This window comes from Acomys minous (assembly GCF_964271855.1).
Source record: "Acomys minous genome assembly, chromosome: 1".
Classification (NCBI taxonomy): Eukaryota; Metazoa; Chordata; class Mammalia; order Rodentia; family Muridae; genus Acomys; species Acomys minous.
Window position 1 is genome coordinate 171,292,764 of NC_140483.1, and position 24,048 is coordinate 171,316,811.

Sequence of the window (24,048 nt, forward strand, 5' to 3'; positions counted from 1 at the left end):
ACACACACACACACACGAATGTACAACGAAGAGAGTAGGCAGCTGCACACAGGAATCATCAAAAGCCTGGTTGGCACATTCACTCCAACTTTTCAACATCAATTGAGTTACTTGCTACAATTTATTGAATAGACAAGCACTGATCCATCATTTTTCCTCCCTCTCTCCGTGCAGCCTCAGTGTACACACCACACTGCGGTCTTCCTTTATGCTGTTCAAAAACCCAGTTGATACCTCAAAAATAAGAGCTGCCTCACTGTAAACTCTGTCCAGGTTCTATAGGAAAGAAATTACCACCCTCTTTTAAAAAGGAAAAGAAGCACATGTTACAGTTTGCAACGTGATTTAACTGCTCTGATTTGCACGAATGCAAAGAAACCCAGTTCTTCCGTGAAGAAGCTGAGGCCGTTGGAGACCAGAATGTGTGACTGAGCATCAGATGAAAGATGAAACAGAGGTGAATTTCCCAAAACATGATGCTCAGAACTTTAATCCCTTCAGATATTTTTATCAAAAGGATTTGGAAAATGATATTCTCCACTGAATGAAAAGTTATTATGATATATTGCTATGTTTGACGTTTTGATATTTTCAAAAAAAACCCCACATATCTGTGTTAAATCAATGTTCAGGCATTTTATTTTTGTATTATAAAGATTATTTTAATTTGTAATAAGTAAAAATATATAAGTATGTTGTGTTCATTATATTCTGGGTATTTTACATGTGACACACTCTAGTGCATATTATCTCATTTAGTAGAGGACATATGAAAGGTACAGGCTTGCAGGCCGGGTTTCTGAAGGAAAGACTAATGGTAGTCTGATGAAGATAAGAAGTCTTAGAGAAAGGTCATCTCTGCCAATGATGTGTGGAAAAGTAGTTAAAAAAAAAAAAAGAGATTCTCAGGAACACATGGAGAGCAAAGGAAAAGTAAGCCGTATAGTGGGAAGGAATTAGGATTATAAGGAGGATCTGCACTTCAATCTAGAACATTCTTCTAGACCTGCATACATGCTCTGTTTGCCCTTCTTATCTGAGTGTGGCTTCCTTCAAACACATCCAATCCACCCCAATTCTAGCTTCTCTAGGGTTTCATCAGGATACTCAATCACAGGGTTTGCTATTCGATCAACCATAACAACTTTAACCCATTTTCTGAGCCAACTTTTGGGGTGAGATCAAGAAGATCCTGAGGGATTCAGTGAGAAGAATAAAAGCATCTTGTATTCAGGAAGGATGGGTGCTCCACTGCTAGCATCAGAGCACAGGAAGAGGGTGTCAATGCAAGCTCTGTTTCCATCCCGTATAAAGAGGTATTGAGGACAGTTGCACTGCCTCCAGAGCATCAGCAGACTCCAGCAAAAAATACAGGCCATACTCAAAAATATAAAGGCCATCGTGTATGGGTGCTGGGTGGAAGGTGCTTTGGACATGTGAGGGAAATAATGTCTTTTCCTTGTGTCCCTGTGCTGAGAGACACATTAGCAACAGATAAGCACATGCATGCACTTAGCATGTTATATAAGATTATATATATGTATATGGGTCTTCATTGGGAATTCCTTCTCTAGATTTGGCAAGTGGATAGTCTTGGGGAAAGGTGGTAGGACAAAGAGAAGTGTTGCTTACAGGTAGAACATTAGGGGAACTGAAAAAAGCCTGTTTGCCAGATTTCCCATGATGCTCCTTTCTTTGAACTAATAATGCAAACATCCACTCAAGTTTAAGGGAGAAGAGTTCTAACTTCTATCTTCAACCACCATGCCAACTGTATCAGTCAACTTTCCATTACTATAATGAAATCCCAGAGGCTGAGGGCATTATAGAAAAAAGTTTATCTAGATCGCAATCTTGTAAATTGAAAAACATGGCATCATCTCAGCTGTGCATAAGGTCAACAAGGTAAGGAATACTGAAATCCACATAGTAAGTGTCATCACAGTGGTAGGGGCATGTGCATATAAGAGAGGGAAGAGAAGAGACAGAGAAAACACACGTGTGTGCACACACACACGCACATGAGAGAATGGGTCAGAGTTATTGCTTTATAAAAACCCTGTCATGAGAACTAAACAGAGTCCCATGAGAACTTTATCATGTCCTTCTAAAGGCAGAGCTCACAGTGCCTTATTACTTCCCTCTGCGTTTTACCTACTGAAGGTTCAACCATCTCCTAACATTGCTACACTAGGGACCATGTTTCCAACACATGAACCCCTGTGGGGTCATATTCAGACTACATCCAAAACAGAGCATCATAGCATCCCATTTAGTCTCAGATTAGGAGTTGACATGTAAAGTCCTTAGGAGTGTAAGTCCTACTTTGCATGGGGACTTAAGTATTTGCACACAGGAAAGAAAAACACCACAGTCCTGATTGCCAGGCTTAGAGAATCTTTCAACTGAAATGAAATGCTAGCCAACTCCCAGCAGGCATTTTTAAGGCTTTGTTGTTGTTGTTGTTGCTGCTGCTGCTGCTGCTGCTGGTTTGTTTAAGGCCCATGTTTCTAGGGTTTTCAGGCTGTTCTAGAACAGCTGGGCCCCAGTAGACCACACCTCCAATTTACTAACTATCAGAGGCTAATAAATGTGCCACTCACCCAGGTAGGAGTTAGGAATTGTTTCCCCGTGTCACTAAATGCATTCATTTAATTCACCCAAGAACAGATTGTTTCTCTGTGGAGTTCATAAGTGACTGCGCTGCCAGGTGGTGGGTTATACACTAGCGCTGAGGTAGGGAAAGGGATATAGTCGCAGCATCTTAAATCACCTGCAAATGAGCCCAGAGGCCAGGAACTATCATCTAAGGACATCTTGAGACAAGCCGTGTTCCCCTGTACCCACAGAGAGGAATGGCTTCTTTTTTTCCTTCATCTCCTTCCCACCTAAAGTTCTTCTATTCCTGTGTTTTCTCCTTGGCTTTCCTCTTCTGAGATCCATGGGCAAGTGAAAGCACTCTTCAACAGGAACCCATATTTCCTAAGTTTTTTTTTTTCAAGAGGCTACATCAAAATTTTGCTTATGTTTCCTTAATAGCTAGGAAAGAGGAGAAATAGATCCTTTGATTTGTGCGTATGCACACACGGTAAAAGGCACATTTTTTTCACTTGAAGAAATAATCATGAGGCACACGATTATCTTATACACTCATTTTTGCTTCCCCTTCTTCCCTAGCCATGGTTTTTCCAAGAAGTTTTTTTTTTGTGTGTGTGTGGGGGCGTGAGGGCGGGCGGGGTGGTGGCAGTATCTCACTAGGTAGCTCAAGTTGGCTTTGACTTTATGGTCCTCCTGCCTCAGCAGATTTTATGGTTCAGATTTAAGCTTTCATTCACACTTATGCTGAATCTACTACATCCTAGTTGAAGATGACGAGTATTTTGTGTGTGTTACAGGTAAGGAGTAGCTGCAGGTCTAGCAGGCAGTAGTGGCCACGCCTGCGAGAGGTGGAGGAGAGAACAGAGCAGCTTATGATGGGATGGCATGAGTGGGGGGTGTGGTTTGAGAGTCCTTCTCTAAACGTGGCAACCTAAGGATACAAGTGTAGGCTTTCAAAGGGTTAACAGCTATGATTCGACAAAGACCTGGGTGTTATATTCTTTTCCTTGCCAGTTTGTGTGTCTTTGAATAAAAATTATGAAAATCATTGATTAGGCCTTGCTGAAAAGCCTTCTCCTTCAGTTCCATGATATAGAGTTTACAGATGCAAGATTTAGAAAGCAAAAGTAAAATAAATAGAAGAATGGTGACGGGTGGGAATGGACCAGTGGCCACTCCTTTGGGAACTGCACTTGGTGTCCCTGGACATTCTGAAGAAAATCCAGCTTTCCCCCAAATCCTTAAGAAGTTATCTATTGGAAAGCCTTTCCCATATTTATAGAACCCAGAGCATAAATATATAAGAGGTCTTCTCACTCTGTACTTCCGAGCTTCATGAACACAAAGGACATGGAGCTGTCCTGATGCTTAACATGCAGAGAACTTTGTCTACAGAAACACAGGGCACAGCCTTAGAAAGGCAAAGTAAACTATGATGTTCCTGTTAGGGGAAAGTGACATGCCTCAAGTGATGAAGACTGTACTACGCCAGTGGGTGCACACCGAGTTCCCTAAGATGGGAACTTGGGCAAAAAGATAACCACACGCATCTTCTCAGGACACGGGCCCTGGACATCACTTGGCTTTATTCTAACCAACTTTTGTCTCCACTGTGACGCATTTGAAGAACATTATGATTTACTACAGAATGTGGAAAGTTAAAAAGGGCAAAAAAACCTGTTGTGGTTGTACAGTCACTTGATGCCCAGAGTCACTGGTTATTCATTTGTTAAGAAGGGATCACAGACATCAGGTGCAGCTGACAGTAGGACAATTCTCAGAACGATCTGTAATTCCTCAGTTTGCAGTGGACTAGTGGTCTAGAACTGTGGCCCTGCCTTGGTCGCCTCTCATCTTCAGCTCAGCCACAGTCAGTGGGCTGCTTGTGCTTACCATCTTAACTAGCTATTCTTCGCTTCCAGGACAGAGTTATGGTGGAAGTTGTTCGCCCTATGGTCAGAGCAAGAATACAGGCAATCACACAGAGAAAGGCATGCTGGGATTACAAGGAACCTACTGCAATGCAATATGAATGACATGGGCATAGCCTGCCTATACACCAAGATTGTTTGGTGAAGAGGAAAATGGAGGAAAGATAATATTAGTGCTGTCCTTATAGTCACTATTCTGTAATCGGTTTCTGGAAAATATTATCTAAAATACTCATTCATTCAGGGTACTGGGGAAATTGTTCCTTACACTAACTGGCTATCAACTCAGATACAAAATTCATTGCCACTTAAGGTCAGTATTTATAACTTTATTTTTATTATACTTCTAGCCAAATCTACACTAGAGAAATGTTCATAAGGATAGGCCAAGATAGTTGACAGTTTAATTTCAAAAATGTTACCTGGGTTATGTATATTTGGGCTTCATTTCACTTCTTTCATACCATTTGCCATGAGATCTGAAAACTTTCTGTTTCTAAACCAAAGGGCAGAGGGCCATGGTTGCCATGAGCCAGTCTTGGGACCGCTCTCCTGACTGTATCACATCTACTCGTGCCAAGGGGGCATGCATGTAGTTTGAGGATGGATCTCCTTACCAGCTTGGTCTGAGATGAGCTCAAATGTCAATCCCGATGAAGATTGCCTCAGTCACCCTCCGTTTTCTTCTGTAAGACTCATTAAAAAGTCATTAGGACAGGGTAACCCAGTTGTGTTCTTCATTGGGTTCCTCCTTCATTCCTGGGAATCTTTCTCATATTTCCTTAATCAGTCTGTTTGCTCTGCTGATTACATGCGTATTACATGTCTGTGTTTTCTTATTCTTCCTGGGTGTGAGATAACAAACTCAAAAGCTCATGATGGCTTTGGTGACCACTGATGGTCTGGAACCCACTTGTCGCAGGGGAAACTCACAAAGAACTGATTATGGTTCTGTTGTTCTCAAACAAAACAGAAATAAAAACAAAGCAACAACAACAAACAGAACAAAAACAAAAAAAAGCCACTGTGGGACCAATGGATAAGACTATTGTGATTATAATTAATATTGCCCATGGTAAAGATCAAGGAGTATATAATACCCAGATGGCAATTTCTATAAAGATACATTGTCAGTAGATGTTGCATTTACTATGGAAAGTGGGTTTAAGTAAGGTACACATCACACACTTATTGGTTTTATAATCAAGACTATCTTGGAAGCAGATTTAATTCAGAACAATTGCTATTCTGAAAGGCTGGAATCACGCTGCCAGCATCTGCTTAGACACCATGCGTTCACATGGAAACCAGCTGCTGAGCCTCGCTTCTGGAGTCTCTGCAATAAACAAGCAGCAGTTGCTTTCTGAAACTCATATGCTGGAGACAATGCACATTTCCCTCCATTTCTTCACTATGTGAAAGATGCCCATGACATACCACTGTTCTCTCAGTTTTTTCACAAACTAAAAAGTATTTTTTTAATGAGTAGAAGAGACAGCAGACGAAAACTATTATTGGTCCACTTTGCATTATTCTTGGATTCTTTTTCCTTTTTATCCATTCCCAAGTCTGTCCCCAAATGACTCTACCATATATTTATAACCTTTAATTGACATTCTTTGTTCGACAAGTTAGAACTGTATGCAAGATTTTGTAAATTCTGCCTTTTATGCAAAATTATAATTAAAAAGTGGGCTTGTCCACTCACTGGGAAGTCCACTTTCATAGCCTAGGGCAGAAATCCCAAAAATAGATCTGAACCAGATGCCTTTGCCTTCCTCTAACTTCCCTTCTACCTCCTTTCTCCCCTTCATCCCTTTGTCACCACCTGCCATCAGCTCCACACAGTAAAATTCTTGCATTTAATATCATTGCTAATGCAGTAAAATGAGTTCATGATGTAGAGAAAACAGTAAAAAATGTTATGAAGCACCCATATCTAAGACAGAATATTGATAAAGATAAGGGACAGGCCATGCTGCAGGTGGATGAGGGCTTTTTCTTCAGTTGATCACTTGTGATTTTTTTTTAGAACTATATACTCGTGATGAAATATCCAATGATACTAAAAATAATCCTAAAGGCTAGAAGATGACAGGGCAGTGAAAGATGACACAAGACAAACAGCTGACACCTACCTGGGGGCTTATCAAGCACAAGATTGTAATATTCTTGGAAGCAGGGCAAAACTTCAACACAAACTCCAGGCAGGTGACTAGCAGGCTTTGGGCCACATCGCTCTGCTTAGTCAACTCTCTGGGCTAGTATAATCTCAGTAAATCTGGAAGCAACAAGTAGCTTTCCAAAGGGAGTGTCTCCTTGTCCCTAAATATTTCCTGATTCACGGATCTTACCTTTCTGAACTAGAGCCACTTGCAGAGTCAATACAAAAAATATGCTTAGCCCCCAGGCTGGCCAGATGTGCATCTGCTGCCCCGCTCTTCTGCGGCCAGCTGCAGCACTTGTCCCAGGCCTGCTCCTTCCCTGGGTGGCTAGAAAGGGCTCAGGAAGCCCATTGGCATCAGGGAGCCTCGGCCTTGAAAGCTCTGCCTTAGCTAATCTCTCTCTTTCTTTTTTTCTCCTTAAATCCACATGTTCTAAAATCTTCTTTAGCAAATCCTTTAGCAATTGAAGTCTCTCTTGCTCATGTTGAATATTATAGTACTTTTACATTGTTACTTGAGAGTTAAAAATAAACAAGCTTCCGAGGTAGCTAAAACATGGCCATGGTAGCTACATGGTAGCTAAAAAATATAGCCAGAAAGGGAAATATTGTAAAGAATGTCACACTTCAGAAAATTGTGTTACAACTCTGACATGCAAGTACTTGTATCCACATAGGGACACACCTATCTGTAGGTGACTGGTCCACATGAGGGGCCGTGTGCACATCCTCAGGACTGCAAATCTTTTTGTTGTTGTTGGTGGTGGTGGTTGTAAATATTTTTGTCTTCATTTATTTTCTATTATTTAAACATTTTTAATATATATATTTATATTATTACTCGTATATACAATAAACTATCTATAGCAAGAAGAACCATGACACAATCAGGAACTATATAAATGTTACATTCTTAGTGTTTTGGCTATTTGTATTTGCTAGCCTTGAAGAAAACATCTTTCCTATCTTGGTGCATCTAAAATTCTGAATGTAAATCAATCTCCATCACATCCTGTCATTATCACCTTAAAACATCTATCTAGACCTAAAAGCATCTTAACCCCAAAACAACTAAGCTTCATTGTAAAACTAAGCTACCTGGTCTTCAATCCCATCAGAGACTTGAGAAGGAATAAACTTGATTACCTGAGTATGCCGGGAGTGCAGGTTAGTAGCTTCAGGAATGCAAATCTTTAATGTTTTGAGAACACTGTCTTTCACTTCCTTTCCATATCTGAAAGGCATGGCTTCTTTTACAAATACAAAACACTCCCAAGCGAGGGTCAAGACAGATTCATAAATCTACCTCATGGAACATCAGAGGTAGAAAGGTGGCTCGTGGGCTTGTCTGTTGCCAGCCTGCAAAGCTGAGGGCCTGAGTCTCCGTTTCCTGCATGGCACGCCAAGGCCCTAATCATCAGAAGGAGACAGCAAGTCCTCTTTGCCTTTCTCTACATTATCAATCTGCGGCAACCACAGAGAACTGCAATAAAACCCCTACAGGCCCCAGTGCCATTTGAAAAAGTACCCAATGCAGAAGAAAGCAAACATTTGGCAGACAGTTGGCTCTCACTTGGCATCTTCTAGAAGACTACTATCAAGTCGACCAATCTGATTTCCTCTATTTGCCTGCTCTTGCAATGACTGTTTCTTTCTTTTTTTTTTTTTAAAGGCACAGGAATGGATCTATTTCTTCTTATTAATCTGACATGAGGACCAGAAAAGTGTAATATAAATGACACACATCGCACAATTTCCTGGTTAGTTTGAAAACTAAGTATCTGGCTTATTATGTAAGTACTGACACTTCAATTATTGATTTAAAAACTCTTGCTGAGTTTAAGGAACTCCCATTGAAAGCAATTCTTTCTTATAACATGAAGGCACATTCATGCAACCAAGGAAGGAGGCTGCAGTTCTCAGTCTGGGATCCTTTGTGTTTTAGCTTCCCCGTCTAAGCAGCAATTATGAAGGGATGGAATGAAAATTAGCAAGTGCTTTGTAAGTTTGTGATGCCAGGGCTGTAATGAAAAATAGCATGAGCACACTGATTCAGACATCTCCTACAATGTCACTCTACAGATCACAGCCCTTAACACAGACAGACATTTTAGTAGGAATGCATGCAGACATTTATTCTCAGTTGATACAACACAACGTAAGAATGCCGCCTGCAGTTCCATTCCACAGACAGGAACAAGGTCTGACTCTTCATTCTGCATTTTTTAAAAAATTTAAATTTATTAAAATTTTTATTTTCACTTTACATCTTGATCGTGTCTCTTGTCTCTTCCAAGTCCCACTCTCCCTCCCTCTTCCCCCCTATGCCCCTCCCCTAGTCCCTCTGACAGGGGGAGCCCTCCTCCCTTACCAACTGAACCCAGCCTATCAAGTCTCATCAGGACTGCCTGCATTCTCTTCCTCCTTGGCCTGCTAAGGCACCCTGTCAGGGGGGAGTGATCAAAGTGCAGGCCACAGAGTCCATGGCAGAGACAACCCAAGCACCCCTTACTAGGGGATCCATCTATGGATACTGAGCTGCCTATTAGCTATATATGAGTAGGGAGCCTAAGTCCTCTCTATGCATGTTCCTTGTTTGGGGCATCAGTCTCCAGAGGCCCCTCAGAGGCCCAGATCTATTGAGTGTGGTAACCCAGACCCAGAAAGACACATGATATATACTCATTTATAAGCAGATATTAGCCATATAATACAGGATAGCCATACCACAATCCACAGACCTAAAGAAACCAAGTAACAAGGAGGACTCTAGGGAGGATGCTTAACTCTCATTCTGAAGGACAAACAGAATAAACACTGGAAGCAGTTGAAGAGAGGGAACAGGACAAGAGCCTTCCATAGATGTCCTCTGAAAGACTCCACCCAGCAGCAGATCAAAGCAAAAGCTGAGTCTCGCAGCCAAACTTTGGTCAGAGCACAGGGAGTCTTATGGAAGAGTAGGGAGATAGAAGGACCCAGAGGGGACAGGAGCTCCACAAGACCAACAGAACCATTCTGCACTTCGAATAACCTCCAGTACCTTCAGCATAAGGCAGGAGTAGGTATGCTTCACAGTAACTGCAAACACAAGAAGGCACGGGGGGGGGGGGGGGAAGGGTTTATTTGGCTTACACTTCCAGAGCACTGTTATCATCAGAGAAGTCAGGACAGGACTTCAGACAATACAGGAATCTACAGGCAGGAGCTGAGGCAGAGGACATGGAAGGCTGCTGCTTACTGACTTGATCCCTATAGCTTGCTCATCTGCTTTCTTACAGAACTAGGACCACTAAGCCAGAGACACCACCACCTGAAATGGGCTGGACCCTCTTCCACCAATCACTAAGAAAATGCCACATAGCTGGATTTATGGAGGTATTTTCTGAACTGAGGTTCCCTTGTTCTTAGCTTGTATCAAGCTACGACATAACTAGCCAGGACAATGACTAAGACTTATAAAAGGAAAATAAATAATTAATAGTACTTATGAAAGTAAAGTCAATATCACTAAGATTGTAAAACACAACACTGACATTTTGAAAATTTTCTGTAAGTTGATTTGTAGTCAACTTTTATATCTGCTTATATATAGGAAAAATCACTGAATAAAAAAATTAAAGTCTGAAGAAAGCATTAAATGTAAATACTTGGTATCTTTAAAGAAAACATAAACTACTCTTATTATTCTTTAATATATTTTATTAATTTATTCAGATTACATCTCAATTGTTATCCCATCTCTTGTATCCTCCCATTCCTCCCTCCCTCCCATTTTCCCATTACTCCCCTCCCCTATGACTGTGACTAAGGGGGGACCTCCTACCCCTGTATATGCTCATAGGGTATCAAGTCTCTTGATAGCCTGCTATCCTTCCTCTGAGTGCCACCAGGCCTCCCCATCCAGGGGACATGGTCAAATATCTTGACATGATATAAATAATTTGTATTTTAATATCTCACTTTGCTTTCAAAATTAAAGTAAACCTGTTCACTTCACTGAATGGAATAAAGCATCTGTAGGTTAAGGACATTTAGGTGGATGGAAGTTTTAATGTGTAGTATTATTAGCTAGACTTAGGCAAGAACCATAATTTCTAGAAAAAAAAACCTGGATATTTCCCAGACGTAAGTATATTTCTGAGCATATACAGTAAGGAGGAGAGGAAGGATCATAGAATATTTACCAAAACCACAACCAACAGTTGAATGAACTTGAAGAGGATAAGAATAAGCACTTGAGTGATGTCCAAGGACACACAAACATGCAGTTGAAAGAAATGGGACAAAGACAAACCAAGTTTGGAAAACTGAATTCAATGAAGAGAGAAATACTGAAGAGCACTAATGCTAAAATGAAGATGGAATTTAAAAAACCCTCAATAACCTAGTTAGAAAACTCAGTAGAAAGCCTTACAAATAGATTGGGTCTAGTAGACGACAGAGGACTGGAAGGTCCTTGATAAAGCAAAGAACACAAGAAACTTACACGGGTGGGGGGAAGGGGAGAGAGGGAGGGAGGGAGGGAGGGAGGGAGGGAGGGAGGAGAGAGAGAGAGAGAGAGAGAGAGAGAGAGAGAGAGAGAGAGAGAGAGAGAGAGAGAGAGAGAGAGAACATGAATGAACTTTGAGGTACCATGGAAAGACAAGACAAGATTAATAGGTCTGGAAAGAGAAGAAAGGCAGGTCAATGGCATGGACCACCTATTCAACAGGAATACAGACACAATCTTCTCAGACATAATACCCAATATAAAACCAAGGGGAAACGTGCTCCACAAAGGTGCCTAAGGCAGTCTTCTGAGTGCCATGTTTCAAATACAAATATTTCAGTGGGAGAATTCTGAGATTACCACATATTTACCTCTCTGGTAGAATTTCTTTTAGGGCCTACTGTTAAGTTTCAGCACTTGGCTTACAGTCAAATGCCTACACAAATATTTTGTCTTTAGTTTACAATGAAGTGGACAATTTGGAATTCTTACATCTTGAGGCAAAAGCACTGCAATGTAAAGTACACAGAAATCACTTTAAGAATGGTTATTTTCCCTGGGTTTCTACTCTTTTATATAGACATTTTCTTGGCACCAACAGCTTTATTTTTTATCTCTTGAAGTAATGAAGGCCAATCCAACCTTATAAACAGCTCCCCTTTCAAAGGGCAAAGTTTAACATTAATTCCTAGCAGACAAAGTCCAGGAACATCTTTGCGCAAATCAAATGCATTCCAGATCTGTCATGAACTGGAAACAACCCAGCAGGGCTGCGGAAAGCATGTGATGAGAGTTCTGACATTCCCATACCGAAAGCACAAAGCCCATTCCCCTTGTCTCTCTGCAGGCAACCTTTCAACTCCCAGCTTCACTCTGAGATCTGAAGAGGGATGTTGGCATTCAGACAACAAACTACCTGAGCATTTCTAAATGGGCTTAATGCCATCTACCTCAGACAAGGCAAGAGCTCCCTTCCTTTCTTCATGTCTGTCAACATCTGCTCTCTTGAGATTCTTAAGGTGAAGAAAAAGACCTCTTTTCAGTCTTCTGATACAGGGATTCCACAGACTTATGCCCCTACTATTCCCGGTGCTATAAATGGTTGGGGTGAAGTTAACATCACTGCTGCTATAATTATCACTTGGCAGTAATGAGGAACAGGACTAGAAATCTGTGGTGGTCTCCAGTTTAGCTGAACTATATCACTGAATGTATAAACAATCCATTATCTTTTATCATATACAGGATTTGCCTAAGCATGTTCTTCCTCCATAAGACATACATTTATAGAAAAGAATGATAGAGGAAGCATATGCCTTTGCTTCATTATAAAGCTGATGGAATCTATATTCTTTTTATTTTTAAAGGTTATCTCCTATCCCTCTTCCTCGTGTTTCTTAATAGCAGCATCATAGTAGCTCATGAAGTAAAAATACATTGTTATTTACTCAGGGATTACTTTATAAAGTATTTCCAATTGGTGGCTTAAGAAACTAAGTTTATTTTCTCATAACTCTGTCGCCATAGAGGGCTTCATGGGAATGGATCCTTGCCTCTATCAGTTCCTTGGCTGATGTCACTGCCTCCATCTTCACACGGCCATCTTCCTCCCCTGTGATTGGGTTGTCACAATCACAGGGCAGGACCCATCCTAGCCTGGCTTTAACCACACTGGCAACAACTCTATTTTCCAAGATTACGTTCTGAGATTCAGGTGGATATGGATTCTTTGGACAACATTATTTAAGTGAGGACATGTACCTGTGTGGTCTTTCTTGGGGGTTGTTATTTTGACATACTGTCTCAAACATCAATTTGATCACTTGACTTTTCCCCAGTACTGATTCTAGTGTCCTCTATTGAAATTTTCTAAACTTCTAACTTGCAGAAGCAGCAAAGTTCAGCATCAGTACCATGCAAGGATTCAGGCATACCTTCATGAGAGACGGTCATTTAAAGAGGTCTAAAAGCCAATATGTTATCAGAAAATTGAGGTGGATTTTGCTAACCAACTACTTCAACTGACAATGATTGGATGAAGATTCGCTGCAACCTGCACTTTGGTTAATTCATTTTGAGTTTTGCATGGACAACTAAACTCACAGGATGGTTATACAAAAATATTTTCTTAAATTTTAAAAGTGAACTGAAAGCTTTTTTAATGAAATGAGGTACGATTTTACAGACAACATGGTGAGAATGCACTCTCATTGGCTAATTTGAAACAGAATCTGCAGACAAAGTTTTCTTGTTCCAGTTTCTATCCAGCATAGCCTTGTTGAGTAAGATAATTTCCATCCGACACATTTTAGCTCTTTATAAACCTTGTAACAATACAATATTATTGCATCTGTAGCATCCCTGAAAACCAACCTGGAAACAGAACACTTTCTTCCTATGTCATCATCCCCAGCTCATAAGGAGGAGCCTATGAATCTTTGGTAGGAAACACTGGAGGTAAAAAGACACTGAGGTTTGTACAAGGACGTTGTTCACAGTTCTTCGAATTGCATGTATGGTGAGACTCCAATAATTTGTAACAAGTAAATCTTGAACAATAAAGCTTTTCCTCAATATAAAGAACAAAGAAAGCATCTGCTTGTTTGTGCACCACAGAAACTTATTTATTCTCTTTAGTTCTGCATTTATACAAGAATGCTATAATAAAATATATGTACACTACTTCTGGTACAAATATAGATAATATTTAAAGCGACTTTATATACTCTAATGTAGGAGTTTCACGCTCTAAAATGGGATTAAACACATGATTCCTCACCAGTTGTCTCAATAAACAGCTCCATCTGTTTCCCTTAGTCTTAAACTATTGTATTATGAGATGTTAATATAAGGCAATGAAATGAAGTTATTTAATCCCCTTAATTTTTCTGTCAATTTACTAATGACATTCAACCAAAACAATTAGTAACACATTGCCCTTTTCTATGTCATTAAGATTAGTACTAATGGAAAAACAATAGCATAGCACACTAATGTATTTTCACGGTTGCATCAGTCTGTGATTTAGTATTAGAAGGTTGTGGGCTCCTTCACTGTTTTCTGAAGAACTGCAGCCAACACAGGGTAGTATCATTCTTTTACTTTTAACAATATGAAAATATAGCAGGTCAAAAACTGAACATGAACACCAAGATATGTATTAACACAATTTAAGCTTAGAAAGACCGCTAAACATTTTAGTAGAAAAAATACACATTAGAGGTAAGCACATCCAATATGTTGTAATGTTCACAATTTTAAAATAGTAGACTATTCAAAATTATTGTGAACATTTTTTGGATTGCTGGACTGGGGTACTTCTAAATTCAAAACTGTTTTCTTCTCCTTTTCTCCTTCTCCTCCTCCTTCTTCTTTCAATAAGATTTCACTTTTTATCCTAATTTTCTTGAGCTATTTCTCTTAGTTAGCTTTGAATTATTTTGTTTCCACACTAACAAGATGGGTATATGACAAATTTGTCCATGTGACAATTAATTGTTAGATATCTTCAAAATAAAAATGAGGTTTACCTACGCAAAAAAATTCCTTTTTCTTTCTTTCTTTTTTTTTTTTTTTTTTTTTGAGTTTAGGAGCATGAAAAGGCAAGGGGAAAGGGAAAATGATGTTTGGTTGCCAGTAACAAAAGAAAAACAAAGGTTTCTCTTCCCCTTATAGCTTCCTCCAATGAACACAGCCTGGGAAGCCCAAGTGGACAGTCCACTCTGTTACAGCAGGAGGTGAAAGTGGTTGGGCTGCTTCAGCTCTGGCAGCCAGTTCAAGACAGCACCATGAGGGTGACAGTGCCTTTTGTCCGCTTAAGGATGGCAACGGCCTCTTCATGGGTCACCTCTTCTAGACTCTGCCCGTTGACAGCAATGATCTGATCACCCCTCTTCAGACGCCCGTCTTCTGCGGCTGCTCCCTGCAATGATAAAGTAGGTTTGTTTACTTGTGAAAGAATGCAGCCTTGCACAAAGAAAAAGAGCTGAACAAGAGTGCAAATTGCTCTGCATGTAGACACACACACACACACACACACACACACACATACACACACTGCTCCCGGCGCCCCACACCATTGGGCATGATGAACACACACAAAAGAGGCCTTTTTCCAAAATGGTTTTACACTGAGATTCCAATCTGGGAGTGAATTTAGCAGTCATCAGAGTAGCTGGATGTTTTTTTGGCTGTTTAGCACAGCAGTTGGTGGCAACTAAAATTAATAAAGAATATTTGGGCATCTGCCTAGCAGGAATGATTTTATAGAAACTAGGCTTTTCTAGCCTGTGAGAAGGGCCTCCAGAAAGACAAAAGACCAGGAAGAAACAAAAGCAGCTTCATCAAACAAAGCTTCGGAGACTAGGAAATGCACAGGCTTGCAGAGGCAGAAAGCCCACATGGAGGCTGACCAGGGCAAGGCTAAGTGAGGATTTAGAAGCCATTCCTGGGCTGGAGAGATGGTGCTCACACTGTTTGCCCAGCATCCATGTGGCTCTGAACTGCATTCCCAGCACACACCCCAGACACAAGCCCCCTACTCCATCTCCTGCAACAACTGCTAAGTGCAATTCTTTCTAAGCTTTGGAAAGAAAGTGCTCACACTGTCTTGGTTCTTCCTGCAAGGGTAAAGAGATTCTTCCTATTCCTAAAGGCCCTAAATAATTATGATTAAACACAGACATAGCTATTTAAAAAAGAACTCCATCTAAAGGCATGCACATAGAAGATAATTATGCAATTAAATAAAAGATTAAAAATATAGGAAAGTTAATGAGGAGCGTATAATGATGAAATTCTTAAAATATGTTCTAACTAGCATGCCTTAAATAAATTGTTCCTAGGCCGAGGAAAAGGATTGCATGACGCTTCTATTCATTGGCAAATGCTGTCTATATTTTTGGATATACCAATAACTTAAAAAAAAATCTCACAAATTAAGCCTACAGCTAGTTTGCCATAAGAACAGCACTTTAAATTGGGTGAAAATGGTAGTATTTTCTAAATAATTGTAACTTCTATAAAATTAAAGGACCATAGCACTTAAAGAGCCTAAATGAAATCTTTACAGGCCTGACATTCACTTTGCTCTTTTTACACTGTAAAACGTGAAAGTCCTAGTTTTCTTCTGCAGGCAACATGATTCAGTTTTGCAGTCTCTGAAATAGGTCTTAACAACACAGTATCAACTATTATATGCATTTCTATTATTTTAATGACTTTGCCAAAATTGCAGTCTCTTTATTCTTATTCTAAACATTTTTAAGATAGCTTAGTAGATGACTACAACACATACAGAGCTTTCTTTTCAAAAGTAATTGAATCCCTTGATTGTAAATAGTGCTATATTGTAGACAGCAGGTCTGCTCACCAATCTTCAAATTTAAAACATTTGTTTCTCTTTTCAATGAAATTACACCTATAAACAACCTAGTCATAATGTGAGATGTATTTTGTTCATTTTCTGTACCTACTTTAGAATTCACAACTACAAAAGAACACAGAGGAAAACATGCCAGTCCTTGACAGTAGACATATGAAAGTCTATTTTCAAAAGATCGTCATGTGTGATTTGTTTTCAAGTGAAAAGGACAGGCTTCATTAATTATATTGCTGAGAGTTTTCATAGAGTTTCAATTTCAACTATTTTTCTCTAAACATACCTAAACCTCAAATAGGACAAAAATATTTAATGGCATGTTCCTGCAGGGAATTTAGAAGGAAAATATCAACATTAACCATTTGGCATCACCTCAGGCCATAAACTAATAAGCCAGCTGCTGACCAGCGTTAATTAATGTTTAGTAGGGAGCAGGATGGTTAAAAGGTGCAAGCTTACCTTTGCAAACACGGTTTTAACATAAATTGGTAAGTCTCCATGAGGGCTGCCATAGCCTCCTACAATGCTGAAGCCTAGGCCATCTGGTCCTCGGTCTAGTGTTATGGTCTTACACTGTGGAGGTCTACAGGAAAAGGAAGGGAGAAAAGAGGTCTGTGGTGATGAAACGTGCCTGTGCGTGCGCACGAGCACACCCACGCCCACACCCTTGAATCTCTGTGCCTCATGCATTACCAGACTCAAACTAGAGTTAGCACACTTCTGTATGTAACAGGGAAGATGGTATTCGTTTCCTGCTCTCATACCACAGAAGTCCTCATTCTTTTTCCAGCTTAATGGGAGAGGGTGAAAATTCAGAGGACCATAACGGAGGGTCATAAATGATGGTCTCAATTTTAGACAGGAAAATCAATTGTAAATAAGAGAGGGCAGCATCAAATAATTTGAAACTTTAAATATGCCTCTTTTCTAAGGCTTTTACATTTAGTTTTATTTTCCAATACAGTCAATGTTTTCAATCAAAGCTCAATACACAAGAGCAAGATGTCCCCTAAAAAAAAGTCAACTGAAAACTCAGGAAGTGCAGTAGGGTGAACATCTGGTCTGTAATCTACCCATCTCTGACCAGTCAGCTGTCTGTAATCTACCCATCTATGATTAGGTGACTGTCTATAATCTATTCATCTCTGCCCAGGCAGTTGTCTGTAGTCAACCCATCTCTAACTAGCTGACAGTTAAAAGCACTGGTGCTTTCTACTTCATACATCCTCTCCCATTACTTTACCTTCGTGAGTGCCAGAAATATGGGACAGAGACCACACTTGTTGAGACAATTTGGTTTAAAAGCTACAAATGATATCCCACCGATAATGTATTACTTACCCTAAATTATCTGGAAATAGACTGCCTGATGTCAGCCCAGAGAAAGCAAGACAAGGATTGGCAAGCTCTTGCTGATGACCTGTGACCACACTCACGTCTCCTCCAGCAACCACCTATGTGTAGGCCAAGTGAAAAGAGAAAAACACATGCTCATCTAGACAATTCCCAAAAGACTTTTCTCCAAAAAACAAACTTGGATTACAAGGAGCATTTTACTGCCTACTTAATCATATAAATGATTAAAATATTATTAAAAAGAAAGGAATTTCACAGTGTCCAGACACCTCTTAACTGTCCAGAGAGTAAAAATATCCTAAATTAAATTCTACAATTTTCTTTGATGTTTTTAAATCAGGGCCTCATGCACAATTACTTTTCAAAGATATTTAGAAGACATGCTACTCACGGGGCATACAAGATTCTAAACAATCATTGGCTGCTAAGGCCCTGTATTTTTCCCTTTGGATATAAAATGTAAAATAATGAAGGCACTGGGATGAAAGGTTACAGAACATGTTTCATAGTGATTTCTTGGAGCTCTCAATTTAATCTGGACATTCCAGGACTATATTAAATACAACAGTAGCAGAAGACTGAACTGTTTTTATTTAGCACCAGGGATGCTGTGTCCTCAGGCTCCCTGTATTCTGAATAGTGCCTGGGATGAAAGCCTTACCTGCATTTCAATGGAGCTAGAGGCATTCTTCATCAAGTTAACTGCTTGTGTATGAGTCATCCCCTCAGTCGACGTGCCACAGATGGTGACAATCCTATCCCCAACCTGCAAGACAAATAGCCACCATGCAGATAGGGCTGACAGGCTGGCACAGCCTTTCTTCTCTACCACTCACAGTGTACTTAAGTTGCCACATGTCACTGATATATTCAAGGAGACCACTAGCTCAAGTCTAAGAAGCAACTACAGAAAGAGATGGGACAGATGGATTGGATAGTTCCGGGGGAGGGAGAGCGATGAGTACAAAGTTTCTCTTCCTCGGTCCTCCTCTCTCCTGGGTAAGATATTACTTATTAAAACCATAAAGTACCAGTGTCATTTGGAAGCCAGATTTTCTCTGGACATTATCATTATCACCGTGTCAGATGAGACCGTAAGTCAGAGGTTGGCAAAATAAGGGCAGCAGAGCCAACCTGGCACAGTGCCTACTTCAGTTAGTCAAATGTGGTTGGAAGACAGCATGCTTACTTGGCTCTTTCTCAGGCTAGTGCTGAACAGTTGCAAGAGAATCCAAGTCTCCAATTTAAAAAGCCCGCTCTGTCTCATAGGAAGTTAACTGACCCTATGGCATTATGGTCTAATTAGTTTCTCAGTGTGCATCATAAATATAGAAGTACAGAACCATTCCCAAACTTAGGTTATTTAACTAACATATGGTTCTTCTGGAGGCCTTGTTCGCAGTATGGGTGTAAGAGATTTTCCTTCAGAGAGACTGAGCTGCAGTAAGGGTAGCCAGGCTTGCAGTACAGTTCAGCACAAAGCTGGACATTGGGGCCATCCCTCAACCTTGAAGCGAATTCATATGTTTTACAGTATTTGAAGACATAGTTGCATTAAATGCCAGTAAAAATTATAATAAAATAAAGTAAACAACATTTTCCAATTTGGTATGGTTAAGTCAACATTTAAAACAATAAAACATATGAAGGAGCTTACTTTCTGTGTTGTGCTCTGGACACATTTTGTTTTCTTTTCAATGTGTTCCAAAGTTGTAATTTCCTTACAATCTTGCATCTGACAGTATCAGGTTCCCCCTTGTTACCACTTATCTTTCACTTAAAGTAAGCTCAACTATAGCTTCACTCAGTGTTTCAAAGCAGATTTAAACCCTGAGAACCACCTGGCCCCAGGTGGCTGACTGAGAAGTAGAAACACGTGCTACATTTCCTAGCGCCACGACGGTTAGTGGGAAAACTTACTCTGAGTTTCTGAGTTTGAGCGGCAACACCATTTGGGTGCATCATGGCAATAAATATAGGAACATCGCCGAGGGGGCTGCCCACTCCTCCAGCAATGCTGAGTCCCAGTGAGTCAGCAGGCCCCTGCCATGGAACAGACATATTTTGGGTCAAAGTAGTATTTTAAACTGAACTTTGATTTGTTCTTTGAAACACAATAGTCTATTGCCAGTTGGGATCTCCTAGGTATGAGGGTGGAAAATACTTCATTTGACACAAGTGGTTTGGGAAGTAAAGCAATTGCCATGTACTAAATCAGGCTGAGATTCATAGAAGGCAGGCAAACTCAGGGAGGAGACCACAGTGTGTAAAACCACGTAAGCCCATGCTTACACTCAGGACTTTACACTTTCTGGTGCAAGGGCTGGAGCACAAGCACAGCCCCGAATAAAGCTCTGCAGTGGGCATGTAGCATAGAGTGATGGCAGAACTGAGGAGACTGTGTAACAGCTCTGAGCAAACCATGCCTTTCTCTTCTCGCCTGCACAAGCCTATCAGGCCATATGTCCTAAATAAATGTTTATTCATCAGCACAAGAAGTGAGAGGCAGGGAATTATTCTGTGTAGGGGCAGAATGATACCATTTTTGACAGTATAAAAATGTAAATAAGGACTTTTATTGTGTCTAAGGAATCTGGCAATGATTTGATTGCATTATAACCACTGCTTAAAATGTACATATATATTTTTCAGATGGGCACTATAAAATGTTTAACAGGAAAATACAAACAAAAATGCCTTGGAAGATAGCAAATTACCTTTTTTATCTCAACAGTTCTTAATCCCTGGATTTCAGATGCTACTGTAAAGGAAAAAAAAAAAAGGATAAAAATGTGGCTGTTAAAACATGTTCATGCTTATTACCATTTTAGCCATTGTGTGGAGCTGGGTGCTACTGTGTGAGCTATCTGTTTTCAAAGGCAGATACTTGGTTATCAATCAGCAGCACACCTGATTAAATCCAGCTCACAGAGGATTCTAGTTTCCCAAGTGGAAAAATGTGCATGCCATCCCATTCTTCCCTCTGGGTTCATCTCTATTATATAACTGTACAATCCACCCGACTGAATTAAGAACAGACTATGCTTTGGATAGAAAATTGCTCACACAGCTGAGAGGAATAGTTATGGATGAGTTAAAAAAATCTATGCACTAAGTGTCTAAATTTCTAGAATATTAGTCACATTGCAAATAGAGACTGCCATATGGTGAGTTTCTTCAGTTTGAAAAGCTCTCAACCAATGCACCAAGCCAAAAATCTTCTGTGCCATGATTTCATGTAATTAAATCACAGGAGGATTGTTTCAAATTTCTTGATTCTTTTGTAATCTTCATGAAAAAAGAAGGCCTTGCTTAGTGGTACTTTCCGATTTACTGGAGTTATATTCAATAGAGAAAAGGAGCAAAATCAAATATGCTAATCTGCATGGTAAGAAAAAATTACAGTGGAGTCTATAACTTGTAAGGGAAACATAAGTGGGAAAAACTGCCACAGAGAATGCCTTCGTTTGCTCAGGATTTTATATCTACATTAGGATACGAGATGGTTTGGGGGAAGAAATGCAATCAGTGGTAAACAATCCAGAAAAGAATCACTGTCAAACAGGTAAAACGATAAGCCAGTCTTACACGCATTCTTCTTTGCGTTACTTTCCAATGATTCTGATGCATTCATTCCAGAAAGCGGGAGAGTGAAGGATGACAGGCTACTCTCACTCACCTAAAACATACGGCAATTATTACACAGTTCCAAAATTATAATTCCCCTAAGTACAAAATATTTCACGATTCCATTTGTTTATCTCATCTAAGGAGAAACACTGTTAAAAAGCAGTGATGTCTGGTACTTTTGAAGGTAACTTATACAAAGTTATTGGCTTCTTTTTTCTGTTTTAAGGAATAATGACATAAATTATTGAACATGAAAGGATAGTTGAAGTTGATTTCAACCTATGTAAAAATTTAGTAGTCTTTCATAGCCTCCTTCAAGACTTAATTCTCTTTGAATTTAAACTACTACACAGCAGCTAGGACTTAAATTTTCATAACAAGTGAGCTGGAGACCTGTGGTGGTAATTAAGGGTGTTAGAAAATGGTGTTTATGAACAGACTCATGAAAATGAGATTCTGTCATCAGAAGATAATACTGAGAATAAAGCTTGCCAAGAATCATGCAATTATTGTATTCGTGTTTGTGGTTTTCATGTATGTATGTGTAGGGGGGCTACATGTGCATATAGCCATTCATGAGTGTGGAAGACACAGTGTCACTTTAGGTGCCTTCCTCAGGAGGCATACACATCGCTTTCTGAGCCAGGGCTTCTCACTGCGACCTGGGGCTTGAAAGCACCATAAAAATTGGCTTTTTCATGTGGACTCTGGGGAATTAACTTAAGCCCTCATGCTAATTCTGCATGAACTATCTCCCTAGCCCATGAATCAAATTATTTTAATATCATCTTTCTATTTAGAGATGGTTTGCCATTACCTACCTGGAATGTTTCAGTTGGATGCTAATTGGTGTTTGTTTGACAGTATCTGAAAGTATATTACCTTGACTAGATTTGTCTGTCCTACACTGAATAGGGGGGGGAACTTTTGAGACTGTGAAGAAAAATGCAGGAAACAAAGTCCCTCTGAACTGCTAAGAGCCCAGAGTCTGTCTTGTTCTTCCCTGTCAAACTCTCCACACTGCTAGAAGGCTGGACCTGTGCCTGTGACCTTAGGCTGACGCTCAGGGGAAATCTCTGAGCTCCCCTTTGCACATGGACTGGTTCTCTCTGTAAACTCCACAGGTACCCACCTGGCTGCTTTGAGAAGGCCTCCGCTCTGAGTGGAATGGACCAGATTTGATTCTTCCAACTTCTAGGGTTACTGTACCTAGGGAACACTAAGGGAGACAGTTTGTGAAAATATTAAAACAAAATTCTATAATCATCTTTAGAAAAACATGGTCTAAAATTAAAGGCATGTTTCTTTTATGATTTCCAGAGATAAGGCAACCCCAATCCTTTGTGAACAATGGTTTTCAAACACTTAAACATGTAAGAATAATAACCATACAGCAGTCATAAGTGTCCATTTCCATGTTCCGCAATTTACCTGGAGATCATTTCCACCAAGACAAACAGAAATTGAGTATTAATTTCTTATGAAACACCATGACTTAAGCAGGGCAAGTGAACCAGAGAAACTCAGGCTTTAAAATGCAAAGAAAAGCTATAAAACCACAACCCACACAACTTCTATTTCCTTTAGTAGAAAGGGCACTCAAATAGTTCAGTCAGGTTTCCTTGATACATGGTAGCTGAGAAGACCTCCTATATAATACTTGGATAAATTCTTCTACAAATGTAATGTTACAATTGCAATTTCCTTGCAGTTCTTTATAGCTGACAATAGATAGTTTAATAATGGAAGAGGTACAGGAGGTGCCTGAGATCTTGCACTTTCAGAGACAGCTTTCCTATTATTGCAAAAACACTTCAATAAAATTTATGTACATAAGTTATTTGAATATTAAAATTTGTCTCTTTCAAAGTAAAGAACTAGACAAAACAACAAAAAGCTAGAGAAAGCCAAACTTACAACATATAAATGGTTATGGCTCTCATTATATATTGCCTGACCGTTTTTAAAATGGCTGGCTGAACTGACTTTAAAATCATTTATGTTATCTCAGTTCAACATCCCTCTCTCTTTCTGCAAGATCCCTCAGATGTCCCCTGCTAACAACTGTTCCTAATTTATCTCCAAAAGAAGCTGATCTTCCTTAGAGAATTCTGATCACTAGCTAGGCATGGCTTGTGGCTGTAACTCCAGCACTCCAGAAGCCAAACAGGTTGGTCACAGTGAGTTCCAGGCCTGCTTAGACCATCTAGTGAGTTCTAGAATAGCCTGGGCTACACAGAACGACACTGTCTCAAACACCAACGCCCTGCCTCTTCAAAAAACAAAACGAAACAACAACAAAACCAGTTCTGGTCACTTAGTTTCGATGACTTTAATAAATAACAGGCTTAATGTGTGTTCCATTAACTAATGATATTATTAACTAACGATAGCTATCCAAACCACAGAGGTGGAGGTGGAGCTTCAATCTGGAAGAGGTCTCTAGAAGTCTAGTCTGAGAGGTTCCCAGTGGCAGCAATGCCCAGCAGCCCTACCAGCT

General features: G+C 39.9%; 1 protein-coding gene across 12 annotated transcripts in view; it reads right to left on the reverse strand.

The window, feature by feature from the left end:
* Positions 1-13,324: 13,324 nt before the first annotated feature.
* The window catches only part of MPDZ (multiple PDZ domain crumbs cell polarity complex component), a 152,047-nt gene continuing 141,323 nt past the window's right edge, over positions 13,325-24,048 (reverse strand). For 11 of the 12 annotated variants that reach the window (XM_084789387.1, XM_084789384.1, XM_084789377.1 and 8 more), the window contains 8 exons: positions 22,681-22,767; positions 21,507-21,597; positions 20,636-20,679; positions 19,839-19,961; positions 18,580-18,684; positions 17,904-18,016; positions 17,022-17,145; positions 13,325-15,104 (listed from right to left, as the gene is read on the reverse strand). In XM_084789387.1, the coding sequence (XP_084645513.1) occupies positions 14,958-15,104; positions 17,022-17,145; positions 17,904-18,016; positions 18,580-18,684; positions 19,839-19,961; positions 20,636-20,679; positions 21,507-21,597; positions 22,681-22,767 (834 nt within the window). In that variant the 3' untranslated portion in view covers positions 13,325-14,957. The remainder of the gene's footprint in view (positions 15,105-17,021; positions 17,146-17,903; positions 18,017-18,579; positions 18,685-19,838; positions 19,962-20,635; positions 20,680-21,506; positions 21,598-22,680; positions 22,768-24,048) is intronic. The other variant, XM_084789383.1, reaches the window with a different exon arrangement.